The sequence below is a fragment of the Sturnus vulgaris genome, chromosome 3 (genome assembly GCF_052056855.1).
Source record: "Sturnus vulgaris isolate bStuVul1 chromosome 3, bStuVul1.hap1, whole genome shotgun sequence".
NCBI lineage: Eukaryota > Metazoa > Chordata > Aves > Passeriformes > Sturnidae > Sturnus > Sturnus vulgaris.
In genome coordinates this window covers 96740125-96765595 of record NC_142245.1, presented here as the reverse complement: position 1 = coordinate 96765595, position 25471 = coordinate 96740125, and the positions used below count along the sequence as shown (strand labels likewise).

General features: G+C 37.7%; 1 protein-coding gene across 2 annotated transcripts in view; it reads left to right on the top strand.

Annotated features, from left to right (window-relative positions):
* The first annotated feature begins 6037 nt into the window (after positions 1 to 6037).
* PXDN (peroxidasin) overlaps positions 6038 to 25471 on the top strand; it is an 83895-nt gene continuing 64461 nt past the window's right edge. For both annotated transcript variants that reach the window (XM_088162359.1, XM_014869544.2), the window contains exon 1: positions 6038 to 6369. In XM_088162359.1, coding sequence (XP_088018485.1) covers positions 6152 to 6369 — 218 coding nt within the window. In that variant the 5' untranslated portion in view covers positions 6038 to 6151. The remainder of the gene's footprint in view (positions 6370 to 25471) is intronic.

Sequence of the window (25471 nt, the reverse complement as noted above, 5' to 3'; positions counted from 1 at the left end):
GCAGATCATTCCTGTCCCAGATTGTGTCATGTTGGTGAAGTTGCTCATGACTCACTCTTTAAGCTTGAGAGGCATCTTGCCCACGCTGGTCGCCCAGGCTCAGCTATTGTTAACAGTGAGGTGTCATTGCCAAAGGGCAAGTCAGGTGATGTAAAAAACAGATGATGCCTGGAGGGGATGTCTGAAGACCTCTTGGCCAGCCTCCTACTGAGGTAAGGGCTATTGTCAGCAATCTCTCATAGCAGTCATGGCTTTGTCTAATCAAATCTTAAGAATCTCCGAGAAAGACAATTCCCAGCATTTCCATGTAATCTCTGCCAGTGCCACACTGCCATCCTAGTAAAAAACAGTTTTACACAGTATCTAACCTAAATTTCTCAAACCACAATTAACAACCATTACACCTATATGACTGCTATTATATCATCTGCCACTGCAAAAAATGGCTTTGTTTTATCAATGTTTGTACTTTCTCTTCCAAGTGTCACAAGTTGCAGTTGGATGACAACCTTAACCAAACTTCACCAGATGAAATAAACCCAGATCCCTCAGTTTATGCTCACAGGTCATGTACTCAAGGCCATTGGGCATTTCTTTCTAGCTTTTTGTCATCCCCTTTGATCTGGTGAGTCAGAAGAGGATGTGTCCTTCCAGGAAGGACCTCACGTACCCCAGCTGTGGTGAAAAGCATCTTCCCTCAATCTGCTGCCTATGTTTCTCCTGATGATTCTCATTCGTTTAAAACTGAGAACAGAAAACATCTACAGTGCTCTGGAGAGTTGAACAGCATTTGTTTACCACTGCCTCCAGGACCTTTCCTAGGATTTGGTCCCTCCTGCCAGCCAGGAACAGGGCAGCCAGCCCGGGCATCGAGCACCTCCCTGAGGACTGGGATGAGCCAAGGCTGGGTCAGGACTTTTTCCTGTGGGCTGGGGTTGGGATCAGGGCCATAGGGGGAACCAGTGTTTGTTTGTCACAGCCCTGGGATGTGTGGGCAGGGCTGTGGGGATGGGGATGGGCTGGAAATGGCAGGCTGGAAATGGCAGGTTGTTTAAAAGCACCTCTGCTTGCCCTTACAGGGGCTCTGGCCTTTCCCACAGCAGCTCTGCTCTTCCCAGATTGTCCCAGCACCCCAAGAGCCAGGCCCCTGGGCTCAAGGAGTCCAGGATCAACACAGTACCCAGCTGGGAAGTGGGAACAGTCCCATAGTCTTCAGAGAGGGCATTTTGTTTTATTTATGACTGTAAAACATTCGGCTGGTGGCTCTGATTCTCGGAGGCCTCCAGGCACAGCTGCAGAACAAATCATAGCCTGGAGTCTCTTCTGGGTGAGGTATTTCCTCAGTGTAGTCAAGGGATTAAACTAATAACACCCAATTTCCCGCTATGCTGATATTAAGGAAAATTACTCTGTGGGAAACCAGGAGCTCATTGGTTCAAGTACACTTTCCTTTGGGAAAGTCTCTTCATGGGAGTTTACTTATTTTCCTTTGTCATCACAGGCAAACTCCTCCATTTTATGTTGGCTGGCCACGTTTCTCTGCATTTTAAGTGGATTGCCAAAGCAAGGCTTAATATTATATTTTTTTTTCTTCTTTTTTAATTCAGTATTTTTCTTAGCATATAACTTTAAAAGCCACAAAGATAAAAACTGGTTCTCTTCCTGTGCTATCTACTTTTCTAGCGTGACTTCACTGGCCAGTGCAGGTTGATAAGTGTTTTACCACTACTGTGTAATGTAATGATAAACACAGGTAAAACCTGTGAGAGTTGTGTGGAATCAAACCAAAAGAATTAGGTCTAATAGATCCTTATTGGACAGTTGGTAAAAAACCAAGCTTATGGTTTATATTCCTAAATATCAGATAAGGGGTAGGCAAGGTCAATTTCCTGCATGTAACAAACTGTTCCTTTGAAAGGGAGGAGACATTAAAATGCACTTGCTGAAAGAACAGAAATATGTGGGAAATCTAAGTTATATTGACTAATTTAAGATACAGTAAGCATCTTTCCTTGAACACATTCACTCACACCAAGTAGTCTGGTTGAAGTGGAGATTCGAAGATAACTTGGAAGAAAGCTTTTCCCTTTATTCGTCACAGGAATTTATTATTATAAAGAAACTAACAACACTTGTTCAGGTGTCTGCAAGTCACCAGGCAAATAAAGTTACCCATCACATTCCACAGCTAGACACATTCTTGTTCAAACTTGGAGGGAACATCTTTTATAATGGAACCAGTGAAGGAATTATTTCCTTTAGAATACGTATTATATTCAGGAAAGGAGAATGGCAGCTTTCAAAGATAACATTACTATCCCAACTGAGGGGAAGAAGGATTTGTGAGTATGTGGAGACAATGTCCTCAGTCTTCTTTGCTATGCTAGCAGATATCATAAACCCTCAAATGCCCATGGTCAGAGAATTTACCTTGCCTCTGACAAATCTGGCTATGCAGGTGCACAAGACGTTTCAAGAATGATGTATCTGAGTATAACCTAAGTTTTTCTGGATAATTGAGAAATGTTTATGAACAATAATTGCATTTAGCACAGTTGCTGACATGCCATCCAGCTACTCCAGGACATTCACTTTGCATATATAATAGAAATAAAAGGTAAGATTATACAGTTTCAAAACCAGTTTGAGTTTTGTTTCTGTCTTTAAAAAATTAATCATCACATGTGTTAAATCTTTAGATCCCTGTGCTGGAATATTATCATGAAAACACTTTAAATACAAGTTTCTATGGTGCTACATTAGAGATTTTGTCAATCTGGCCCTCTTAAATGTTACTACTACTATTGACCAAAAGGTTCTAATTAATAAACTAGGTCATGATTCAGTGTCTGCTAAAGACAATGCAAAGCATTTTCACTGTCAGGTGTTGGAAGACACTTTGAAATGTCTGATTTTATATCCAAAGATAGAATGTTAATATGGAGATATAAACTAAACTGAAGAGGATTTGAGTATATATTTCTTATACCTGATTTTTTAGAAAAACAAAAGATAAAAGTATTAACAATTTGATCTTTTAGAAAGTTTTTTTTTAAGTACCTCAGTAAAGCAAAATCTATAAAGCTAAACTACTGGTGTGGAATAAAACCAGCAAGTGGCAGTATTTGACAAAAATTTGCGAGATGGATAGGAAACTTTTAAAAGCAAATGGAGATTTACACTATATCTAATTATAAGGTAATCACTTCTGCAAGCATTCAGAAAGAAACATATCTCATTTCCAGCATAATTTTTTTTCCTTCTTTTTGTTAGGTCAACTCTTCAACTAGAGAAATTGAAAACAGAAGACAAATTTCCCATGGATATTTATATGCAGGGTCAACAAAAATGACCCTGCACATTTTATAAAAATTCTTCTATAAAAACTGGCTAAGAATAGAAACATATATCAAAACCATTTGGAAGTTTTATTTATCAGAAACCTTCCCTGTCACAAATTTAGAATAGCATGCAATGAATATTAAAATCATACAATTATAGCACTGTTTAGGAAAATACCTTTAAGATCACTGAGTCCAACCATAAATGTAACACTTCATTGTTCTGGATTCCACAGGGCATGAAAAAAAGTCTAAGTTAAACGACTTATGAGGCATCAACAACGTATTAAATAAGAGCCTGAAAGCTGCATGTAACAAAGCAAATGGCAAGAATGCCATAGCACGTTACATCTAAATTGCCTAGGGACAGTGAGAGTATCTATGCACTTTTATTCTCACTATCAGAATTACATGTGTAATAGCACAGATACTTCTGAGGCACAGCACAATAGTCTATCAAGAGACTAATTGCTAAAAACTTTTCATAACAATTTTAATTTCCTATAGAAAACATAATTTTGACTATGTACTCTTTTCTGAAAAATAAATCTTCATAAAGCATCAAAATTAAACCAAGTAAACTGTCATCATATTTTCCTAAATGCTATGAATATCCCAATTTGGTGCTATCTCTGTATTACTGTGTTTAATTATCTAACCTCAGATGCTTTCAGTTGCAAGATGACAGATTTACAGCTGCCAAGATGCTCTAATATGCAGTTCTGCAACAAAAACTTACTTGTGCCAACATTTGCACTTTGTAGGTCAAAAGTGCCTGAGGGTTTCCTGGACCAGGTTAATTTTCAGATTAAAACATGCTTATATCCCAACACTGATTACAAATGCGGAGGAGACGATACACATAGCAGCTGCTTGCTAAATTGACATTGAGGTGATGAACTTTTTAACCTGCTTATTCTGTAAATTCTCATCTACTTCAGACTAGTATCCTCTGCTGTAAAACAGCTGATGTGGATGTATATCAGTCTCTGAGCAACTTAGTATGTTGAAATAGAAGACTGAGCCCAGCACTGCAAAAGTATTTAGAAATGCACTCAGTTTAGAAGTTACCTAACTGGTAAGATTCTTCTAGGAGTCGCTGACCACCCTAGAAACTCAGTAATCATACTGATGGCATGTAAGTAAGCCTCCCTTATCTCCAGACACAGACTGAGCCCACAGGCTCCCAGTTAACCACTGGGGTGGCAAAGGATCTTTTAAAGGATTCAGATCATAACCCCTGAACACAAACCCTACTTCTATACTTCCATTAGCTAACTACTTTTTAAAGTACAAGCAGTTTTAAAATACAAGCAGTTGTGTTGTTTTAGAGAAGGAGACATAGTGACTCATGAAAAACATACTCAAAGATAATGAATCATCTCAGTGTATTTTAATTCTGGGCCCAATAGTAATTTCCAGCATCACAGCAGACTTCCAGGCTCTGATTTTCTTGATGAGGTATCTGACTTGACGTTAAAAAAGGGAAAAACAAGTGTCCAAAAGTCATTCCCAGACTCATGGGCTAAACACAGGTTTTCACAGTGAGATTCAGAATAACAAAATCACAGAATAGATGGGGTTGGAAGGCACTACAATGAGTAATCTGGTCCAACTGCCTAGCTCAGGCAGGGTCATGTGCAGGCACATGAAACAAGATTGCAAGAAGACAGTTATCTCCAGTGAGGATTCCACAACCTCTCTGAGCAATCTGTTCCATGAATTACTGTAGTTAAGTTTTAGGCAAGAATGGCCTCTACATTGTTTCTTGAAGAAAAAGAGATTCAGGCAATGCTGCAGAAGTGGCATAGCTTATTTCTGGGGTGGAACTGGGGACAATGACATTTATGAGATAATGTGTTGTTGTTAGACATAATAGGTTAGTTGTGATCACTGCAATTGTCATCATAAAAATTATGTGCCAGTGCTTACCTAACTTAGCTAAAGGGTTGGAGATAAGGTATTGATCTGCTTAGGACTGACTGACATCACATAAGAATGACAAAGTATTTAGAGAAATGTAAGAAATCTCAAAGGCAATCTAGTTTTTTTGGTTTTAGGCAAGATTTGTTTTGAGAAAGTGTTGAGTCACGTGAACTGTGGCTGCAACCATTATTCTACGTGACATTCTAGTGAGTCCTCTTACACCTCCTTGTCTGTGCACCCACCTACCCAAAAATATTACCAGAAAGTCATTCAGGGCAAATCCAACAGATTGTCCTGGCTCAGCAGACAAAGTTGCAGCACTCACAGGGGACAGTCCACGGGTTGTGTATGTGGGTTTTCAAAGCAGAGCATAAATGGAAATTGACTTGTTGACTTGCTTCTTCCCATATGGGTTTCTCTTTCCCTGATCTGTTTGTCCTCATCTTTTCTCTTTACTTTCTGTTCTCCTTTCCTCTCCTTACTCCTTCTTTCCCTGCTCCACTCCCCTCATTTTGCCTTCCTTCTCTCCTCCCCCGCGGTACAAGCTGCCGTCCCGCTCAGGGGGTGCCTTCAGGCTCTCCGTTCCGAGCACGGCGGGGCAGCAGCGGGGGCGTTGGGCGGACCCCGACCCCAGCCCGTGCCGGGCGCGGCTCCGCAGCCCCTCGGTGCGTGCGCAGGGCGGCGCGGAGCCCCGCGGGGCGGCCGCCCATCCCTCCCTCGGCCGGGGCGGGGCGGGCCCACCGCCGTCCCCTCCTCCAGCCCGCGCGGGGGCCGGGATCGCCCCGCCGCCGACCCGAGCGGCAGCCGCGGCCGGGAGCGGAGCGGGCGCGACGCGGATCCGTAGAAGCCCCTGTCCTCTTCCTCCTCTCCCTTCGGCCGGCAGCATGGCCAGGCGCGAAGCCGCGGCCGCCCCCAGCCTCTGCCTGCTGCTGCTGCTGCTGCTCCGCAGTGGGGGGCTCGTCCCCCCCGCCGCCGCGCAGCCGCCGCCGCAGCGCGGGAGCGTGTGGTGCCCCAGCCGCTGCCTCTGCTTCCGCACCACCGTGCGCTGCATGCATCTGATGCTGGAGAGCGTCCCCGCCGTGTCCCCCCAGACCACCATCCTGTGAGTACCCGGCGGGGGCTGCCGCGGCCGCCCGGGGCAGGGAGGGGGCGGAGGGAGGCAGGAAGGGAGGGAGAGAGGGAGGGCAGAGGAGAAGGCGGAGGAGGGGATGGATACCTGGGGTGAAAGGCACTGGGGTGGGTGGCGGCGGCGCCTCAGCTCTTTGTCTGAGGTCGGGGGAGGGGGCTGGACCGGCGGCGGTGGCTCTGCCCGAGGGGCCCGGGCGTCCCTGCGCTGCCCCGGGGCTGCGGTCGCCCCTCCGGCCCCGCTGCCCGCTCGGTCCCGCGGTCCGGCCGTGCCCGGCTCCGGCGCTCCTGCCCGGCGCTGGCGGCGCGGGGTCGGGGAGTTGGAGCGGTGCCCCCGGTTCTGCGGCGCTCCTAGACGTGGATGTTCTGGTTAACTTGCGGGCGGTGTGTCCCAGACTAGTCTTCTCTAGAAGGATTTCAGTACTTCCTTAGTATCCTGTTTAAAAGCATATTCAGGCGGCAGGGGGATCCACAGGGACATAGGTGGCACTTTCTGCTCAGCTCTAAGTAAGATATGTTGGGGATGTACGAGCAAACTGGCACTCAAACCCTGGACTTGCTGAAAACTATCCCGGCTCAGATTCCTACAGGGATATGCGAACATTAGTTCATAACCAGGTTTTTTGTTCAGGCTCAAATGTATCAGTTAAGTGCCCGGCCGGTTCCTCTCGTCACTGTTTTGATGGGATTGCATTGGTGTAAATTTCAGTATTGACAAGGATTGACATTTAGTTCACATTGATTTGACTGAAACAGTTACCTATCCAGGCATATTTCCCTGCAAGAAAGGCAAAGTTCCAAACGAACATCACACGCTATTTTGTTTCGTGGCGTACTAAGAAGAACGGATTTGTTCCACTGACCTGCTTATATGTTACTTGGGCTCAGAAAGCTCTTGGCACCAGCCCTGCCCTTTCCTTACACACACGCAGCCGTGGAAGCTGAGCAGAGCTTGGCCCTGGGAATTTTCTGCGGGGCCTCCTGTCATAAATTTGTCAGATATTTTCAAAAGGGGTCTATAAAGCCTTGCTGTGTTTCAGCTTCCAAGTATTATTTAATGTGAAGAGTACAGTCATTTAGCGTTAACTGAGTCCCTCTTTGGCAAGAAGTGCAGGCTTTTGGCAGAATGGGATTAGTCCTGCAGTACTTGTAAACCTTTTAGGGAACAGTACAGGAAGTGGGTGGTTAATGTTTCTTACATTTGAAACAAAGTACATTTACAGAACACCTTCTGCCTTGAGATTACAGGAAACCGTGTAAAGCTAGTTTTTGTGAATCATCTAAATGTAAAAAAAAAAAAGCCTTAGAGTGTGAAGTCAAGTCTTAATGGTTTGGTTTAGTCTGAAAGATACGAGGGTCTGCAACAGCAGAAAGTATTAGATTTAACCTCGCCGGGGTGGAGCTCCCCTTATGGTGGGTATTTATAATCTTGCAGTGAGTCAGAGGAGAATGTGTGAACAATGCAAGCATTATACTCATCTAACCCCACTAATATATCAAGTTGTCTAGTATCCCAAATCTGAATTGTCATTCTGGTATAACACAAGCTACCATGCTACAGAAGTAATGCAAAAGGAGTTAAAAATATGTTTTCAGCTTGACAAAGAATGATCATTTTCAAAATATGCCTGCAGAGGACGAGCATTCTTCAAAACTTAGTGGTGACCTTACTTGTCATCTAGTGGTGGATATTATCCTTTCTAAACGACTGACTGGGGAATTATTAGAAATAAAATAGGCAGTATTACATCTCTAGATACTCAGTGACTCCTGCTACAGTTCTGCTGAATGGCTGTGAATGGAAAGGAGCTGGGTCAGAAGATAGTCGGGCAGTATGAGTCTTTGGGACAAAGAACAATGGTACAATTTATTTAGTAATCAGTAGTTTGAAGGTGCCAATCATACATAAATAGCTTATCTGTTTTATATGAATTGCCTACTTTTAGCTGTAGGATGTACTTTCAGAATAACTATTACATGTCTGAAGCACTCACTGGATTACCACTCATTTTTTTTATTTACCTGCGATGTTGAACTGTAGCTCTACACTGCAGTGTTACACTGCACAGAGGTAGCCCATCACCCACAGAGGGCTTTCTACACTCAAGAACAGTTTCTTTTTTAAGCATGTTATTTAATCTCTGTTTTGACTCTCAATGTTTGTCTTTTAAGTTGTGCCTGTATATTAAATGTATTTTCTTTAGTAGTGGTGTTGATAGCTAGATAATTAAAAATAATAAATTAATTTAAGTGAATCATCTTCTCCTTTAAAAAAAGAATTTTAGGAAATCCTGCAAGATTTCCTGTGTATTGCTGATGGGTTAAGTCTATTTTTACTGGCATTGATAAATTCCCACTTCTCATCTGTTTTATTTCTTACTTACAACATTGACTATGCAAAATAATTTTGTAAAAAAAATATAGCCCTAAGTTTTTCCTTGTTTATAAGTATTTTGCTGAGTACTAGTTCTGAAAAATGCCCCATTTTGGAAGCTGAGTTGACTTTGCTCTATTTCACATATAGTTTGTTACATGGATTAAAACAGCATGGGGCCCAGACCAATGGTGCAGCCAAGTGTTTTCCCCCACATATCAAAAATGTCTACTCCTAATCTCAGGCTCTCTTTTGAAAACTGTTCATAACATTACTAGTTGCTGACCTTGCCAGTGCTACTTCTGGCTGTACATTTTCTCACTCTCCCTTGCTTCTCCCACTTTCTGGCACTTCCCCTTCCCTGCTGCAGGCTGGGATCCATGGTTTAGATTGCTTCTGCAGGGTGGATTCTGCCAGCTTTGAAAGAGCTCATGGAGCCTTGCATAAGCATGCAGTTTCACCCAAAATGAGATTGTTACCTGGGCTATTTTTTGGACTAGGCCTAACATCCCAGTCCTGTGCTGACTTCCCTTAAAAATGGAGACTTGTGTACAAAATGGTTTGAAAAGCTACTTAATGCCATAAATACAATAATGGAAATTTCATTTCGTCTCTGACTAAATATAGAGTGTTTATATGCACAGAAATTGCTGAAACGTATTTATATTAAACCATTTAAACAGTTGAAGAATGTAAAATTTTGTGTATCCCCTCTTGCTGTCTCCTCCTCCCATAATTGCTCCCATAATTGTACTGTTTTACACTTTTTAGGGGATTTCTGTGTTCTAGAGCAATTTCTTGTATGTGATGTTGATAATTCTGACAGGAGACCCTTGAATATTAATTCAATATGTTACTATTTGTATCTAAACACAATCCAAATCCAAACCTGTCTACAGGGCTAGTTACACATACTCAGACCAATACTGAAATTTGTTCACGGTTTTTCTTGGCAGCACCTCATTGCTCTCTTATTTCTTGCTAGCTGTGCAAACAAAATTGTATTGACTGCACTTGAGTCTAAGAGACTGAACAAGAAAAGAAGCTAATGTTCTGTTAATAGCAGAAAAGGTAAAAATTGACAAAAATAGTTGTCACGAAAGAAAGTGAACTTGATTTGCACTGAGAATGACATGCAAATTATTGAGAAAATTTAATTTTGAAATAAATAATTCTGCATTTGTTGTGTAATTGTTACATTGGGTCACCTGCATGCCTGTGACACACAAAACACCTTTTCAATGTGCGAGTGTCATTTTAAGTGATAAACCTTAATAGGACTCCTTAAGCTGCAGTCATTCCAGCTGTATAGCTTTTGAAGGTAGGCTCTGAAATGAAATTGAAGGTCTGTGTTGCTTGTTACTGCTTTTGTTGTATGATTCTAACATATTCTCAACATTGGATAGTTTAGGATGTGTACTTTTTTATTTACTCATTTATCACTCTATTTCAATTTCTGGTTTGTACTGTGGATGTCAAAGGGAAAGGAGGGGAAGTATTATTCATTTAATTCTATGGTGACTTTCTAGACAACTGAGTAAAAAATTCTTATTTTTCTTACATCTCTCCATAAGAACTTTTGGTGGAATCTAATGTATGTTCATAATGCTAATGAAAACCATTATTGAGGCTTCTCAAGAGTATCTGTCTTAATAGAAATAAAAAAACCCACAATACTAAATTACACAAATCACATATCTATTTGGAGAATATGTGAATCACTAAAGAGGTAGGGGATGATGGAAATGTAATGATATTTCACATTTCATTGTTGGTTTGTGCTAACATTATACCTCTTAGCAGAGGCATTTAGGAAAATGAGATGGGTGATATATATGGAGACTGTCAGTGCAGGAGTCTCTGAGCTATTGTAGCAGAAATCTTCCTGCATTCTGTTTGCAGATCTGCTATTTGAAATGATGCATTTTTAACCAGCAAACAATCATCTCATTTTCGTCTGAAAAATACAAAGTCCTTATGTTTGATTAGATCTTTGAAACCTTTTTAGAAAAATTCCAGTAGATTAAAATTAAGATAAAATAAAATAAACACATTTCATCACTGTGAAGGGTGAAGGATTGCAGTCTCAAATGTGGACTGTGAGTAAACTTGATCACTTCAAAGGTGAACATCAATTTGCATGTAGGAGTTAGTCAAGAGATAACATACCAGAAGATTTTATTCAAGATGCAGGGATTTGTACATATTTAATGTTAAAAAAAGAAGTACAGATACTGAAGATTCAGTTGAAAGGTTTGAAAATAACTTAATACTGACACAGCTATTGTCACTCCTGGCTGGGCAGCAAACTGCAGTAGGTGCTAGTGATGATTTGCTTGAATGACACAGAGCAGGGGATAAAGACAAGATAATTTCAATAAAAATTGTCTTATGTCTTCCTTCATAGAAATTTCATGAACAAGTAAAGAATTCAATTTGAGATTAAGATATCTACATGTTAAGTCTCTATACACAGGACTATACATCTGTATTTGGTTTGTGAATTTTCCTTCTAACAAGTGCAACTTAGCCAGTACAATTCATAGTGCCTGGAGCAGAACTCAACTCACTCAAAAGGGAACACCTTTATTTGAAATAATAATTTCTAACCTCAGGTTAGGTCCCTATTGGGTCTGTGCCATAGCTGCTTGCTCTCAGCCTAGGACATCTAAATCAACAGCAGGAACCACTGGTCAGATACTTGAATTAATTAGCTACTATTTAGTCAGTTTATTAATTTATTTGTTCCTTCCCCAGCCTACGTGTGTTGACTAGTCTTCTGTTGGCAATAAAAAGAGATAAATGTCTGTATGTCGATTCTGATATTTATTTGTCTAAACCAAAGTTTAAAGTATTTTTCAGACAAGAATGTTTTCATAGAATTTTCAACAAGAAGAAACTACTTGCAAAGAATAGGCAAAGGAGTCATAAGCTATTTTTAAAAATTAACTTTGAAATTACCTAAATTGTTGCTAAAAGGACAGTATTTTATCTCTATTAAGCCCTATCTTGAGTCCCAACAAATCAAGTGGATGCTGCAGAAGATACCAATCCTCCCCAGCAAAGCAGCTGTGCAGGGAGTGTGGATGTAAAGCCTGCTGAAGCCGTTCCCAGGCAGTCTGGTTGAGCTGCTGATGGAATGAGGCAGGACCAAGGCATGAGTGTGTTAAGGAGACATTTGCAGAGCTTGCAGAATGTGTTTGGTCATTAGCAGGGGGCAGAAGGGCACAGCACTGATAGTGTTTGACATTTACTGGGAGACAAGAGGCAAAGCTGCTGAGGGCTGCTACAGAAGGCCCAAACGAGTCTTCTCTTCGAGCCATTGGATTCACTGGTGGGAAGATATTTTTGTCATCTCTCAGCAGTATGTTAGCCCTCATCAAATTCTTTGCTGAAGAATGGGAAAACATACGGAACAAAATCATATCCATCGTTTACTGCAAGTAGCTTACTGTACACTTAACACACTGTCATCAGAGGAATGCATTGTCATATATTATAGTGAATAAATACCATTTCTTCTTTTCATTTTGTTTTACTAAAATGTATTTTTGAGCAGTAAATACTAAACATTTAAACGTTAAAAACAATAAATATGTGTTTATTTACAGAAAGAAAGCTTTAATAAGTAAACCTAAAGACCCATTTGACCTGATATCTGTTTTTAGAGGGTAATGGAAAGCACAGCTTATGAACAAGTAGAGAATATAGAGCAGCATATAGTTGTTCATACCTGTAATAATTTGCAGGTATGGATTTTTGAGAATCCATCAAATCTGCATATTTTATGTAGATCTTGATGGATCTCTCCTCCATAAATTGTTTAACTTCTTTTTTCAACTAATTTAGCTGTTAAGTCATGTTATAACTTTCAGTGACAACGAGTAGTATCCAAACTACATGGTGGAAATTGCTTTCTTCTGTTTGAAGCCTGAAAGTTGTTAGCTTCACTTAGTGTTCCCCATTTCTTCTATTGGGAGAGACAGTGAGTACTTGATCCCTCTCTATCATTCTAATGCCAGCCATGATTTTATGATCTTTGACCCTAAGCTTCTCCATTCCTTTCTTTTTAAAGTTGGAGTCTTCTCAGTAAAAGGTTGGTATTAATATCTCATCATCTGGACAATTACTTTCCCACTCTGCTGTGTTTGGAGGTGAGGTAATTGTAACTTTGCCCAGTATTTGTATGGACAAATCTGGTATGAGGTTTTGTGGACTAATCAAGGGTAGCTTAAGATCTTGTCTGTAAGTAGTAATGATCACTTCTAGGCCTGCCATTTTATTTGTGAAGTTTGATTTTCTCTATATACATTATTTTGTATTAATACATACATTAGGTCTGCATTTTAATAGCCATTCATGGACTTTTGACAGGTCTTTTTTGCTATTCTTCCTAGACAGTCTCTGTTAAAATAGATGAATATCATAAGCAAAACTTAGTTCTTTCTGTAGTTCATCACTTTTCCATTTAGGAATAAACTGAACAATGCAGAACTCAGCACAGCTCTTTGTGAAACTACTGGTGACCTTTCCCAAGTACAAAAATTCTCCATTTACTGCACACATCTCTTCATATGCTTATCTAGACTATAGAATATTTGCTTTATAGCTGTTTTAAAAGATTGTCTTCTAATTCCCAAAGCTTTGGGAGCTTGGACTGTTGTCAGCACAAGATTTTTTGTTTGTTCTACTGAAATGTTTTAGCAAGCTATAAGGATTATACAGCTCAGTGGATTGCTTTGTGCTATTGTCTACATCCCCAATTCAAGATCTCAGTTTTAAATATTTTTCTGACTTTCTGATTCTGTTTAACAGAGACCTTCAGTGTCTCTGTTGTTACTCAGTTTTCCCAAACAACATAATTTAAAAATGATGAGTTAAATGAATTTTCTGCATTACTCTGGGGAATTTAGGGGCATGAGGGACAGTGAATAAGAAATTTTTGTGTAGCAGAGACAAACATAGGATTACGTATTGGAAAGAGTAGAAAATGGATGCTTGGACATGAGTAAATACATTCTTTCTCTCATAATTCCCAAAGGCAGCTGGTGGAAAAATAACAGGGAGATGCCTATCCTTGCATCATCAGGAGGGTCTGGATCTGAAACACAGGGAGACAAGTGTCTCACCTAAAATCGTGGTAAACACATGTCTAAGAGAAAAATACGATTAATAAATATTCTAACCTCCTCCACTTTCTGAGTAGCCCCTACTGATTTGTCTCCCAGGTGAGATCAGTGCTCATTAAGAGATGACATGGGGATGTCATTAGCCTGCAGAAAACTTTGTCATTTAGGTGTTCAATAAATGTTAGGCTTGTCACATATGCTCATGGATTACCTTGCAAGTAAGATAAGTTTAAATTGAAAGGTTGAAAGTCTAGGAGAAAAGAAAACTAGGAAATACTGCCAGTAAAGAAAATAGCTTGGCATGAAGATAGAAGGAAACTGAGGAAAGAAACCAACGTAATATAATAGAAGAAATTGATATTGCTATTATGACATGAAAAAATAGCAGAGAGCTATTCAGGAAATAACAAAAGAAGAAGAGAAATAGTGCATTATGTTTAAAATTGTATTTTTGTGGGTTTTTTGGTTGTTTTGTTTTGTTTTGTTTTGGTTTTTTGTTTGTTTTTTTTGTTTGTTTGTTTGTTTTTTGGTTTTTTGTTTTTGTTTTTTTAAGAATTACAAAATGACCTTTACAGGAATATTTTACTATGTATAATGGGTAAAATGAAAAATGCAAGATTAATATTTTGAGACTTTAATTCTATTTTGAACAACTGAAAAACCAATTAAATTTTAATCCATCTTGATTCATGTTTTAATATGGTATTTTTAAAATTATTTTTTAAATTCAAATTTCTGAGACTTTCAAAGCTTATTGTAGTTGGTTTACAGTATTTTGTGATTAAATATTTTGTACAGTCCAGATCTCATCTTGAAGAACTTACACATAGCTTTGTATACATGAGTAATCCCCAGGCTTTTGATTTTTCCTGGACATGGACATTTGCTGAGTCTCTTTCCAGCAAGCCAAAGTGTTTATATCCTTATAGGATGAGACTTCACTTACAGAAAAGATCCATTTATAAAGGTGACATTTAAAATCTCTATCACATAATCCAAACATTTATAGTTTCTTGTCTTTTTGGTAAAGTTTATGTATAAAAAGAAGTTAGTATTTTAAATACTTGTGTATGTGTATGTCTATATGTTTATATATACACATGCTGTACATAATGCATGTATATATACGTATAGATAGATATAGGGAAACAACTGAGCTAAATTGTCTTTATCAGTCTTTTTAATTTGGATTCAATAAAAAACAACCAAAACAAAAATAACTTTAAAGGCTTTCTTATTGCAAATGTGGGCAGGGTTTCAAGACAATCCATAGAGGTGGTGCAATGAGAGCTGAGTGAGCTGGAACGGAATGACTCAAATATTTCCTTTTCCTTCCTTTGCTTATCAGGCTGCCAAATTTGATTTCTTTTTGGTATGGAATTATTACTGCTGCTAGTGAGAGTCAAGTGATTCTTTTAAACAGAAAATTGAATGTTTACTACAAATAACAGAGTCTCAAAATCTTGAGAAAGACACATGAAGGAGAGATTAATGTGGCCTCTCTTCTTCATGTCTTTTTGTTTAATCTGTATTTACAAAGATATGCAAAGATTAGGACATTGAAGGGGTTGTGCAGTGCTTGGCAGGGTTTCTTGAAACCATGTGAAAGTTTGTAGAATAAAAAGTGTGAAGTTTCATGCAATGTAATGTTCTTAGTTTCTTTTCCGAGTTAAGTTCTGCTAAGAAAAGCAATGACCAAATCCACTTAACTCCTTATTAGTTTTACTGCCTGTGGCATTGCTCCCTTTTTCCTTGTGATCTGTCGTTGTAACTTTCAGATTTTTTATTCTCTTTCCAATTGCCACTCCCTGTATCTTTCGGAACATTTTCTTTCAACATTCTTTCCCCTTAAATCACTTATTACAACATGCTCATTGCCTGGCTGGTCTGAAAAAGGAAAAATATTACTTGGTGCACAGCGTTGCCTTCACTAATGACTCCTTTTGGTAAACAGGATGATGACTGCTAAATGTTAAGTTCTTTGCACTATGTTAGCCAGACTGGATTTAATAGCATTTTATTAGCCCTTTTGCTGCTGGTTTCCTTTGTTGCAGAAAAAAATAAAGAAAGAATGAGTCCTTGCATGCTTGGCTTATCTAGGCAGTGTGAGCATCATGATTGGGGCAGCATGAAATTCAGTGCAGATAAGTTATTGTCTTGTGGTGGCTTCTATTTAATGATAGATTATCATCATAATGAGATTAAATCAGTCACCAATATTCAAATCTTTAGATTATTGTCTTGTCATGTTTTAATAGTGAGAAGAGAGAAGCTTTTTCCCCAGTATTTTCAAAATATTTTGAAAAATATGTGGGGCAATGTGTGTTCTGGTGCACAGATAACTCTAGTGAGCCAATCAAAACTCAAATACAAATAAATGCCACATTACATTATCTGCTAAGATCAAGTAAAAAGCTAGAGCAGTAGTATGATGGTGTGACACGTGTGTTAAAAATTACATAGCTTTTCAAAGCAGGATACCTTTTAAGGGATATTTTGCACTCTTTGGGGCAATAACTAATTTGGGCTCAAGAAAGAAGTTTTGATGGTATTTAGATAAACTCTCCAAGAAATTTGAGAGGTGGTAGTATTTCTTTGTTATAGACATAAACTGAATGAGAAAATTCAGATCCTTGGCTTTGGTAAGGTTCTCAGTCTCCAATAAAAAGGGCCTAGGTAATTGAATTACAGTGCCAGTAAAAGGAGAAACTTATATCAGGCAAAGAGAACTGCAGAGTTGTGGGAGCAGTTTGATTTTGTGAGATGATGGCTTGCTCTGGCTAGATTCAAGGCATTAACTTCCTGATTTAATTTTATTGCCCTGGGAAAAGCTTAAGTAAATGCAGTTGCATCCATGTAGGGGGTAAAATGAATTAAAATGTTTCTTATTTAGACTTTTATATATAGCTAAAGCATGTTAATTTGTAGATTGGAGACTTAGTTGTCAGATGTGCAAATAATGGCTACCAGACAATTATTAAAGGTCTGTAAATACCTTTCTCAGTATGGTATCATTTATAATTTATTTAAACCAATTTTTAAAATTCAGGATATTTTTTTCTGAGTCCTCTATCAATCATCTAAATCACTTGAAATTTTTAAAATGTTGATATATGTTGAAACATTTTTCTTGATTCTGTAACCAACAGTTTTGAAAACTTAGTCAGCAAATCCTCTAATCCTCCATTATGATATGAGTATTTTCATGTCTGTCAACTTTGTGTACTTTCTGGAGTAGATGTTTTCTTTTTGACATACTCTATTTACTTAAACATTTTGGATATATCTTACATGGGAATAATTGAATATAAGATTTGGAAAGAGATAAAATATGTTAAAAGAATCTAGGAATCATTAGAGATTTCCAACTGAACAGTAATTAATTAACTGAAAGCAAGGTTTATTAAAAAAAAAAAAAAAATAAAGTAAACCAGCATTCAGTGTCAACCTTTATACTGGTCATCTGTATAAAAGATATATATCCATTGATAGGTGTAAGATAGTCTTGTCTTTTGAAGAAATTTGTGGGATTGCCAAATACCTCAGATAGTACAGGGGAAATTTTCTGGTTTTAATGAAGTTGCAAGGTGAACAACACTTAGATATGAGAGGCAGGCAAGTGACTTGTGTACAGCCCCTACACTCAGGCATATAATGTAGGCCAGTTTTATAATTCCATAGCATGTGTTTATAATCCCTTATTCATCAGAGAGAGAAATAAGAATAATAGCTGTGGTTCTGCACTCACCATTTAACAATATCAAGTTGAATTCAAACTAGTTTTGTCTTTCAATATTGGTAAAATTTTGAATTCCCACTGCCTGTGCTACTTAGATTTCTTAGTTGAGGGTTTTTCATTATGTTTAATTTACTTTTTTTTCCTTCAGAATATCCACAAGGAGCTGTTTCTTAATAGTGCTAGAATAGAACAAGTACCTGTCTTTCAGGTCAGACATTTCTGGGACAGATTTTATATCCTGGTTGATTGGTTGGTTAAATAACTTTTATATACTTACAGGCTCTTGCAGGCTGACTTCACATTAAAAATATCCATATTTCTCTGAAAGAATATTTAATTTTTCAGGAATCAATCTTCTGGACAGTGTAAACAAAATAAAAAATAAGGTAATGATTCTAGTGGAATTAATTTATTTTATTTTATTAACTCTGAATTTTGGAGGTAGTTAGACATGATGGTAGACCCATAAAATAAATTGGTTTTAACATCTGGACCCACATGTAAGAAATTTCTGATAGCATCAGGATTTGTAAATCTTATTGAATGCCTTTGGGGTTTTGTTTTTCTCTTGATTGGTGTCTCTTTCATTATGTAAATCTGTTGGTTTTATCTGCACAGTGATGAAGGTTCAGTGGGCAGGAAATAAAATGTTCATTCAGTTCAGGCTTATCTTTAGCTGTATGGTTTGGGCATGGGAAGGACTTGTCCCTGCAGAGCATGTGTTTAATCTCTCTGGAGGGATTTCAGCCACAGGACTACTGCAGTAGCACAACATCTGATGCCTGAGGAAACTTTACCAGTAGAAATTTTTTTACTTAAGTGCTGAGTTTGTGGCTTGCAGTCGTCAGCCTCTTCAGTCCTTGAAGTGTCTTAAGTATTTGTGGAAATCCCAGCCATTAATTGGTGTTTGTATTCCTTTGGATCAGAGGGGTATATTTGTACTTCTGACCGTTCTTAGAGCAATTATGAAGTTTAACTGTGGGTCCAGAGGATTTGTTTGCAGTTGAACTTAAAATTTGGTGATTAATATTTCTGGAAAAGAATTTTTTCACAGACTTTTAAGCCAAATATATGACATAGCAGTGGTCTTAGTCAAGTGGAATACTACTGATTTATACATTTCCAGGTGATGTAGATATGTGTTTTTGAGTAGTAGAATCATTGTAAGAATCTTTTATCCAAAGCTGGAAATTAATTGGTAGATATATCTGCTTATTGAAACTAAGATTTTAAAAAGTATTTGGCTGCAGATAGTAGTCTTTTTTTAAACTATTTAGATTGCATATTAAAAGAAAATACTAAGTCTATTGTATTTAAGTAGCTGGTCTATTTAATATATTAATGTTAGTATATCTCTACTTGTTTTCTTCTAATTTTCTCTTTTAATTTCCAAAACAGATTTTGTACCCCTTTGCAGTAAAAAAACCGAAAAACAAACAACTCAGAAACACCTTGTGAGGGGTTCTTGGCTTTCTTTTGGCCAGCAGTATTTGCTCACTCCTGCCTGTGGTCTTCATCAATTCTGAGTTAGCTGAAAATAAGCAAGGGGAGAAAGAGAAAACCATAAAACAATCGGAATCTGTGACACAGCTTGAAGGGGCAGGTTTGGGCAAGCAGAGAACTCTTAAGTGGCCCTTCTTGTGAAGAAGCCTCTTTCCACTTTCCTTCCTTGCCAGGTTTGCCAGGGATGTGAGTGCCCCCAGCCCCTGCTCTGTGCTTCCCTGGGCTACTGCACCCACCTGCCAGAGCAAATGTCCTGCCTCAGAAATGTCTTCAGTGTTAACTTGCACAAATTAGTATATAATTAATGTCCCCTCTATTGAGTCGTTGTGCTAGGTATTTATTATGTGGGTATTTTAAACCATCTGATATTCCTTAAAGGCAGGTTTGTACTTAATTTAATTATTTAGAGATAATTCTGGAATTTTCATTCTACTTTGGCAAGAGTAATCAAATGTTTGAACTTTTTTTTTTACATACACACTAAGTCCAAAGTGTTGTTCTTTATGTTTGAGCTGAGGAAAGACCTTTTGAGAATCCCCATTTGTTATTATGTGTTACTGGGCAACACGGCTGCTCTCCTTTTGGCCCAAATGGTACTTGTATAGCCTGGGTATGGCTGGTTTGTGTGGGGTAATAAAAGCAAGAATATAAGTTGAAATGTATTCAAAATATAAAAATCAGATTGAATTATAATTTTAAAAATGGCATTACATTGTGAAGACTGAGGAAGGATAGAATTGCCTTCGATTTTATTCAGAAATTACCTCTTTTACATTATGAACAACATGGAAGTGTGTAAAAACATTTTTCTATCTACAGATGTTTGATACTTTTTTTCTGTTATCTTCAGTATTGTGACAATAGGCTGGAGCAATTACAGAGAGATTCAGAAGAGTGCTTTCTAATTGACTGTTGGCTTAATGCTGCCAATGTTAGAACTGCTAGGAAGAGGGTACATGACAATGCAAAATAGATATGATCTCCTGAGGCCACTGGAACTTCAAAATACTGACAAACATACAATATTAGTAAGATTTACTTGGAAATTTTGGTTACATGCATAATTTTCAGCAATCCAGTATTCCAAGCTGTTATAAGCTGTTTTAAGATGGCAAATCAAATTAATTAAGAAGAATGTAGAGACTGTAGAAAAAGAAATGTGCAACAGAAGAAGCTCTAGGCTAGTATGGCTTAATTCAGTTCTACTTTTGCAATGTGAGGTAAGAGATGATGGCTATTGATTGAGTCAAGCTATGGAAGATAATAAAAATGTATAACGCATAATGTTTATTTTTAATCTTTTATTATTCTCTTGATGCATTCTGTAAAGTAACTTGTTCCCTAATGCTTTTTTGTTGATAATTTTGATATCTGTGTGGGGATGGACATAACATAAGAAGAAAAGGGAAGCAATAATCTGTTCCCAGACATTCCCTTCTCTGAATGTCATTGGGTTGGGTACTTTAAGGTTGAATGTCGTCTAGGAGCCACTCTTCATAGGAAGAAAACAGCTTGTCCCAAGAGACAGGAGTGCCCAATTGCCTGCCTTGAGGCTGTCTCCCCTCCTGAGGAATGGGGAGATAAATACCAGAGGAGTCCTAATACCCCTGTTCTTCTGAGTTTCCTTTGCCAGGAGCAGGAGAAGCTGGAGACAGAGTCAGAAAGTAGCTAATTTATCTGCTCTTGCAGCCTGTTGTTAAACTCAGGAAGCAGAAAATTCCATTCCAAGAGTTGCAGCTTTTCCATTGAGGTGATCTGGGATTTTCCATGAAGTGGAAGGAAGAGCTGTTGCTTTGTCTGAAACCTCAGCATTCTACAAGAACAATTATCCATATAAATTATATAATTTATAATATATGCTTGTATCCATACAAATTCTAAAACCTCTAAGTCTATTGAAATCTAATATGCCTATCACTATCAGAAACAAACAGGAAGTACAAAACAGTTGGAAATATATTCCAGCAAAATCTGCCTAGTGTAGGGGGAAGAGTGACACACAGATTTACAATGAATAAAAGCTTTTGAGTTAAATTTAGATGTTATTTTTAGATGCAGTAATTCCTTCAGTTTTCCACATCCTTTGGCTTGATGTTGATCCTGTGTTGCAGAACTTCTTTTTTAATTGAAGGAGACAAAATGTACATTCTTTAGTAAGATGAATGGCATTTTAGATGCTGGATGTTATTTATTGGCATAATAAATATAATACAAGCTCACATGTACTCCATCAGTGAGGCTGCCTGCCCAAGAAAACAAGTCCCTAAAACTGCAGTGATGGGGAAACCACACTTTTATACTGGCTTGATAGTTTACCTGTCCAGGTTTTGTTCACTCAGAGCCCTCCCCCCTGTTTCAGATGTAGGGTCTTTGTTGCTGAGAGCTCAGCCTTGCACTGATGCTTGCCCAGCATAAGGGGTACCCAGCTGGAGGCTCCTGTGGGAGAGGTGCTGATGTGTCAGAGTTAGAAGGAAGCTTAAGACACTCTGGTAAAACACAGGTGATTATTCTGTGTTGGTTTTCAATTATAAATATGCACACTAGTTGCATCCATTTTCCTGACAGTAAAGAGAGAACTAATCTGCTACAGAACAAAATCAGAGTTGTATTTTTCCTACCCATCCCTATTTAAAGTTTTATGATTTATTTATTTTTTAAATCTTTCAAGAGCTGCTGCTGCAAAAAAAAAAAATTATGCATGAACTTCAGTGTTTTGATTTTTTAAAGAAAAATGGTAGGTGCTATTTCTCACTGAAAGGTGTTTGTTTCTACTGAGCAGAAACTGAAAACAAACATGCTCAAGCTGAAGTTTGGAAGGAGGATGAGACTATCCCATTTTTAACAGTGAATATAGCTTACTACTAGAATGACTAGCAAGTCATTAGGTTTTGCTTGATTAATGGTCTTGAATCACAATTTTATGTATTTCTCAAAGGGATGGCTCAGCTCTGACAGCAATTATTGCCTTAAGACAGGAATTTCTCTATTGTTGTGTGACTTGTCCTGTGTGAGAGGTCAGGGATGATAATGTTTCTTTCTGGCTTTCAGTTCATTCCTCTGAGAATAACAGTATTTCATGGATATAGAGTTTAGAATTAAGCATCCCTGTGAGACAGAGAAGTGCAGAAACAATATTTGTTTTACAGAATGCTATATGGGAGGAAAATAAGGTTAATTTATGACTTATGCTGTACCAAAACAGCAGAATTTCTATGGGCTTTTCACAGTAGTAATTCACAGCACTGCTAACTTTAAAAGCAAACAAAACTAGTGCATTTGTTTCAGTGGTTCATGCTAAGCCATTAACTAGCCAGCTTCCTGTTTTGGTGTCTTCTTTAACTTACTATAGAGGAGAAACTTAATTTTTTAGTCAAAAGTCCAGCTGAAACTGCATATTCTTAAATATTAAAATGGAAGCCAAGAAGAAGTTGCATCTCCAACTGTTACTAGTCCTCTAAAATATTTCAGTGTATCATAGCTGTTTACACAGACTGTGCCAACCATTAGTTTGATCCAAGACCTTTACTATCTCAGATTTGTGTTAGTACAGCACTCAGTCACAACTGCTGTGCTCTATTTTATTGGGCATAGCACAAACACAGGACAAAAAAATCAGCCCTTTTGCAAGGTTATTTCTGTGAAAAATAATCAGTAATAAAACATATGGCTGTGCTGTCAACAGCCTTTTCATTGTTTGGTTTTAGCAATAGATTCCCCTGAGAGAAATAAAGCAGATTTCGCCTTTTCTTCCAATTTCTCAGACTGCAGAACAAGCAATTGCATCTCTTTGAATTCTATCCATGCTGTTAAAAGGAGAGGGGTTTGGTTGTGTGGATTTGGTTTGGTTTTGTTTTTTGTTTTTTTTTTTTTCAAGATAGCATGAGAATATTTTTTTATATGAGAATATTTTATATTTTTTAAGATAGCATGAGAAACCTTTATAAAACAAATTTGCTAATTTCAAAATAATTTCTGTAGTAGATGAATTTTGGAGTGCTCTGAAAGTGAATGAGACAAAGAGCCACAATCCCACCAGGATAAAATTTCCATGTATGATTTTTGACAATTAAGCCTACAGACCTAAAATTTTGGACCAGCAAATCCTACTTGAGTCCTTTTAATGGCACTTTAAATGGATGGTTAGAAATATTGGCAACAAGGTCAGCAAAGGGATCTAAAGACTTAGTAAGACAATACTGTGTTGCATTTCATTGAATTAACATTTAAATGTTTTCCTTTCAACTGTAATGGCAAAATAATTGTTAGTTAAAACAAATCCTTAGCTCTTGGAGAAGGATGTGTCATAAGCTCTCATTCACCAAAGCTGTAGCTGATAAAATAGTTTTTAAGACACGTGAACTCAAAGTTCCTGTCAACAAATCTTACATATTTGTGAATATGTATCAGATATAATTTTAAATGATATATCATTTAAATCAGATATCATTTTAATTAGATAATCGATATATAATGTCGACTTCATTATTTATATTTTCTGAAGCATGGGTTTATGATCAAGGCAAGTACTGCCAAATGTTCTGCATCCTGTTCTACAGATTTCAGTATTTTTGTGGTCCTACCATTTACTTTTGTTACTGAAATTACAGTATACTAGTATAATTGACTATGATACCCTCTCACCATGTAAGAATAATGTTTTAATTTCCCATCTTAAAAAGCAGTGGCTTTTTAAATGTGCCACATGCTAATATGCAGATAATAAAAATACCCCAATATAAATTAGAAAAGATTGCATATTGTATGTAATGATTAGACTGGAGAAGATTAATCCAGAAAATGAATTGCCGAGAAGAGAAGAATTATGTGATTTTGTTTGTAAAAGAAGCTCTGGGGCTAAATCTGAAAAGGAGACAAAAAAATTTCTTGGTTCCTCTAGTATTCTAGCAAATGTTACACTGCTAACAGAGATGATTACTGAAAGTAGTGATATAGCTACAAGTAGGGTTTGGTTTCATTCTTTTAAGTGGTGGCTGTGTCTTTGTTTGCTCAACAAAGTGACACATTTTTTTACAGGGCAGTAGTTAAAGCAGCATTAAAGTGCCATTGACATCATCCAGTTACTCCAGTGACTTGATTATATAACCTCTTTTGTGCAATTTTCATGCTCTGCTCTGTTTGAATGTTTTTACTATGCTGATGGCTGTTTTTCATTTCCTGCTGGGATGACCTTGAATAAAAAAAGAATAAGAATAAAGTAGACATAGGCAGTGTAGTCTGGCTGGCATTTGCAGATCTTTTGTTCTGTATTGAGAAACATAGAAAAGTTTGGTGTTCAAGGTATAGGTTATTTCTGCTGGGTAGCAATTAATCTGCAATGGTTAGAAAAAAGAGTTGTCTTATTTTGTTCTTTTGGATTTAGCAATGGTAAAATCATCTGGTTATGACAATTCCTACCTTATGAGCACATCAGAAAACCGCTAAACACATGATGGTAATTCTTTAACTTAAATTATTGATCTAACCTAATAAATCTCATAGATCTACAAATCTAATGTTTGTCTATTAAATTGCTCCCTTTTATTTTTTTTAAAGGAAAATGAGATTAGCTAGTCTGCACCTTTTTCCAGATTCAGCATATGTCACACAGTTGAAGGAATTGATTTTCCATTTTGTCACTTGTTGCAAATCAGTATTCCATTACTAGCCTTACAGATGAATGAGTGCACTGTATTTCACATAAGCATCTTTTTCAGACTGTTTCTATCCCTCAATATCAGAAAGTTACGAAAATGATAAATCCATAATTTTAAAGTATCTTGCATTATTTCTGACACTACCTCCTTTTAATTCGTCAGATTAAAGTAATGAAGATGATATTACCATACACTTTACAATCACTTATAAAGGAAGAGGTTTGGCTTTAAAAAGTTTTCACTGGACCTTTTAAAAGCATCTACCTTTTGTAGCAGAGGTTGGAAATTTGAGAACCTGTCCATTTTTAAAATATTTAAGACCTTAGTGTTCTTTCAGCTTTTTCTGTTGTGCTGCTTTGGTGATTTTGCTTAGCTGAGGAAATAACTCTAATAATTCCTGTCTTAAATCAATGCTGAAATACTGGTTAACCCTTGAAACGAGGTAATGAGATACTTACCTTCACTGCTAATAAAAATCAGGATTTGGTTTCCCTGGCAAATGCTTTAGTATTTTGCTTTTATATGAAGACTGAGAATAAAAGTCATTAATGCATCAGCACAGCATTTGAAACAGTAGTATATGACTAAGTTGATTTCATGCAAATTGCCTTTGTCTTGTCCAAAGCTAACAGATACACAAATATTTTCAATTTAGAGTATAAAATCAGATGCTTTCAATA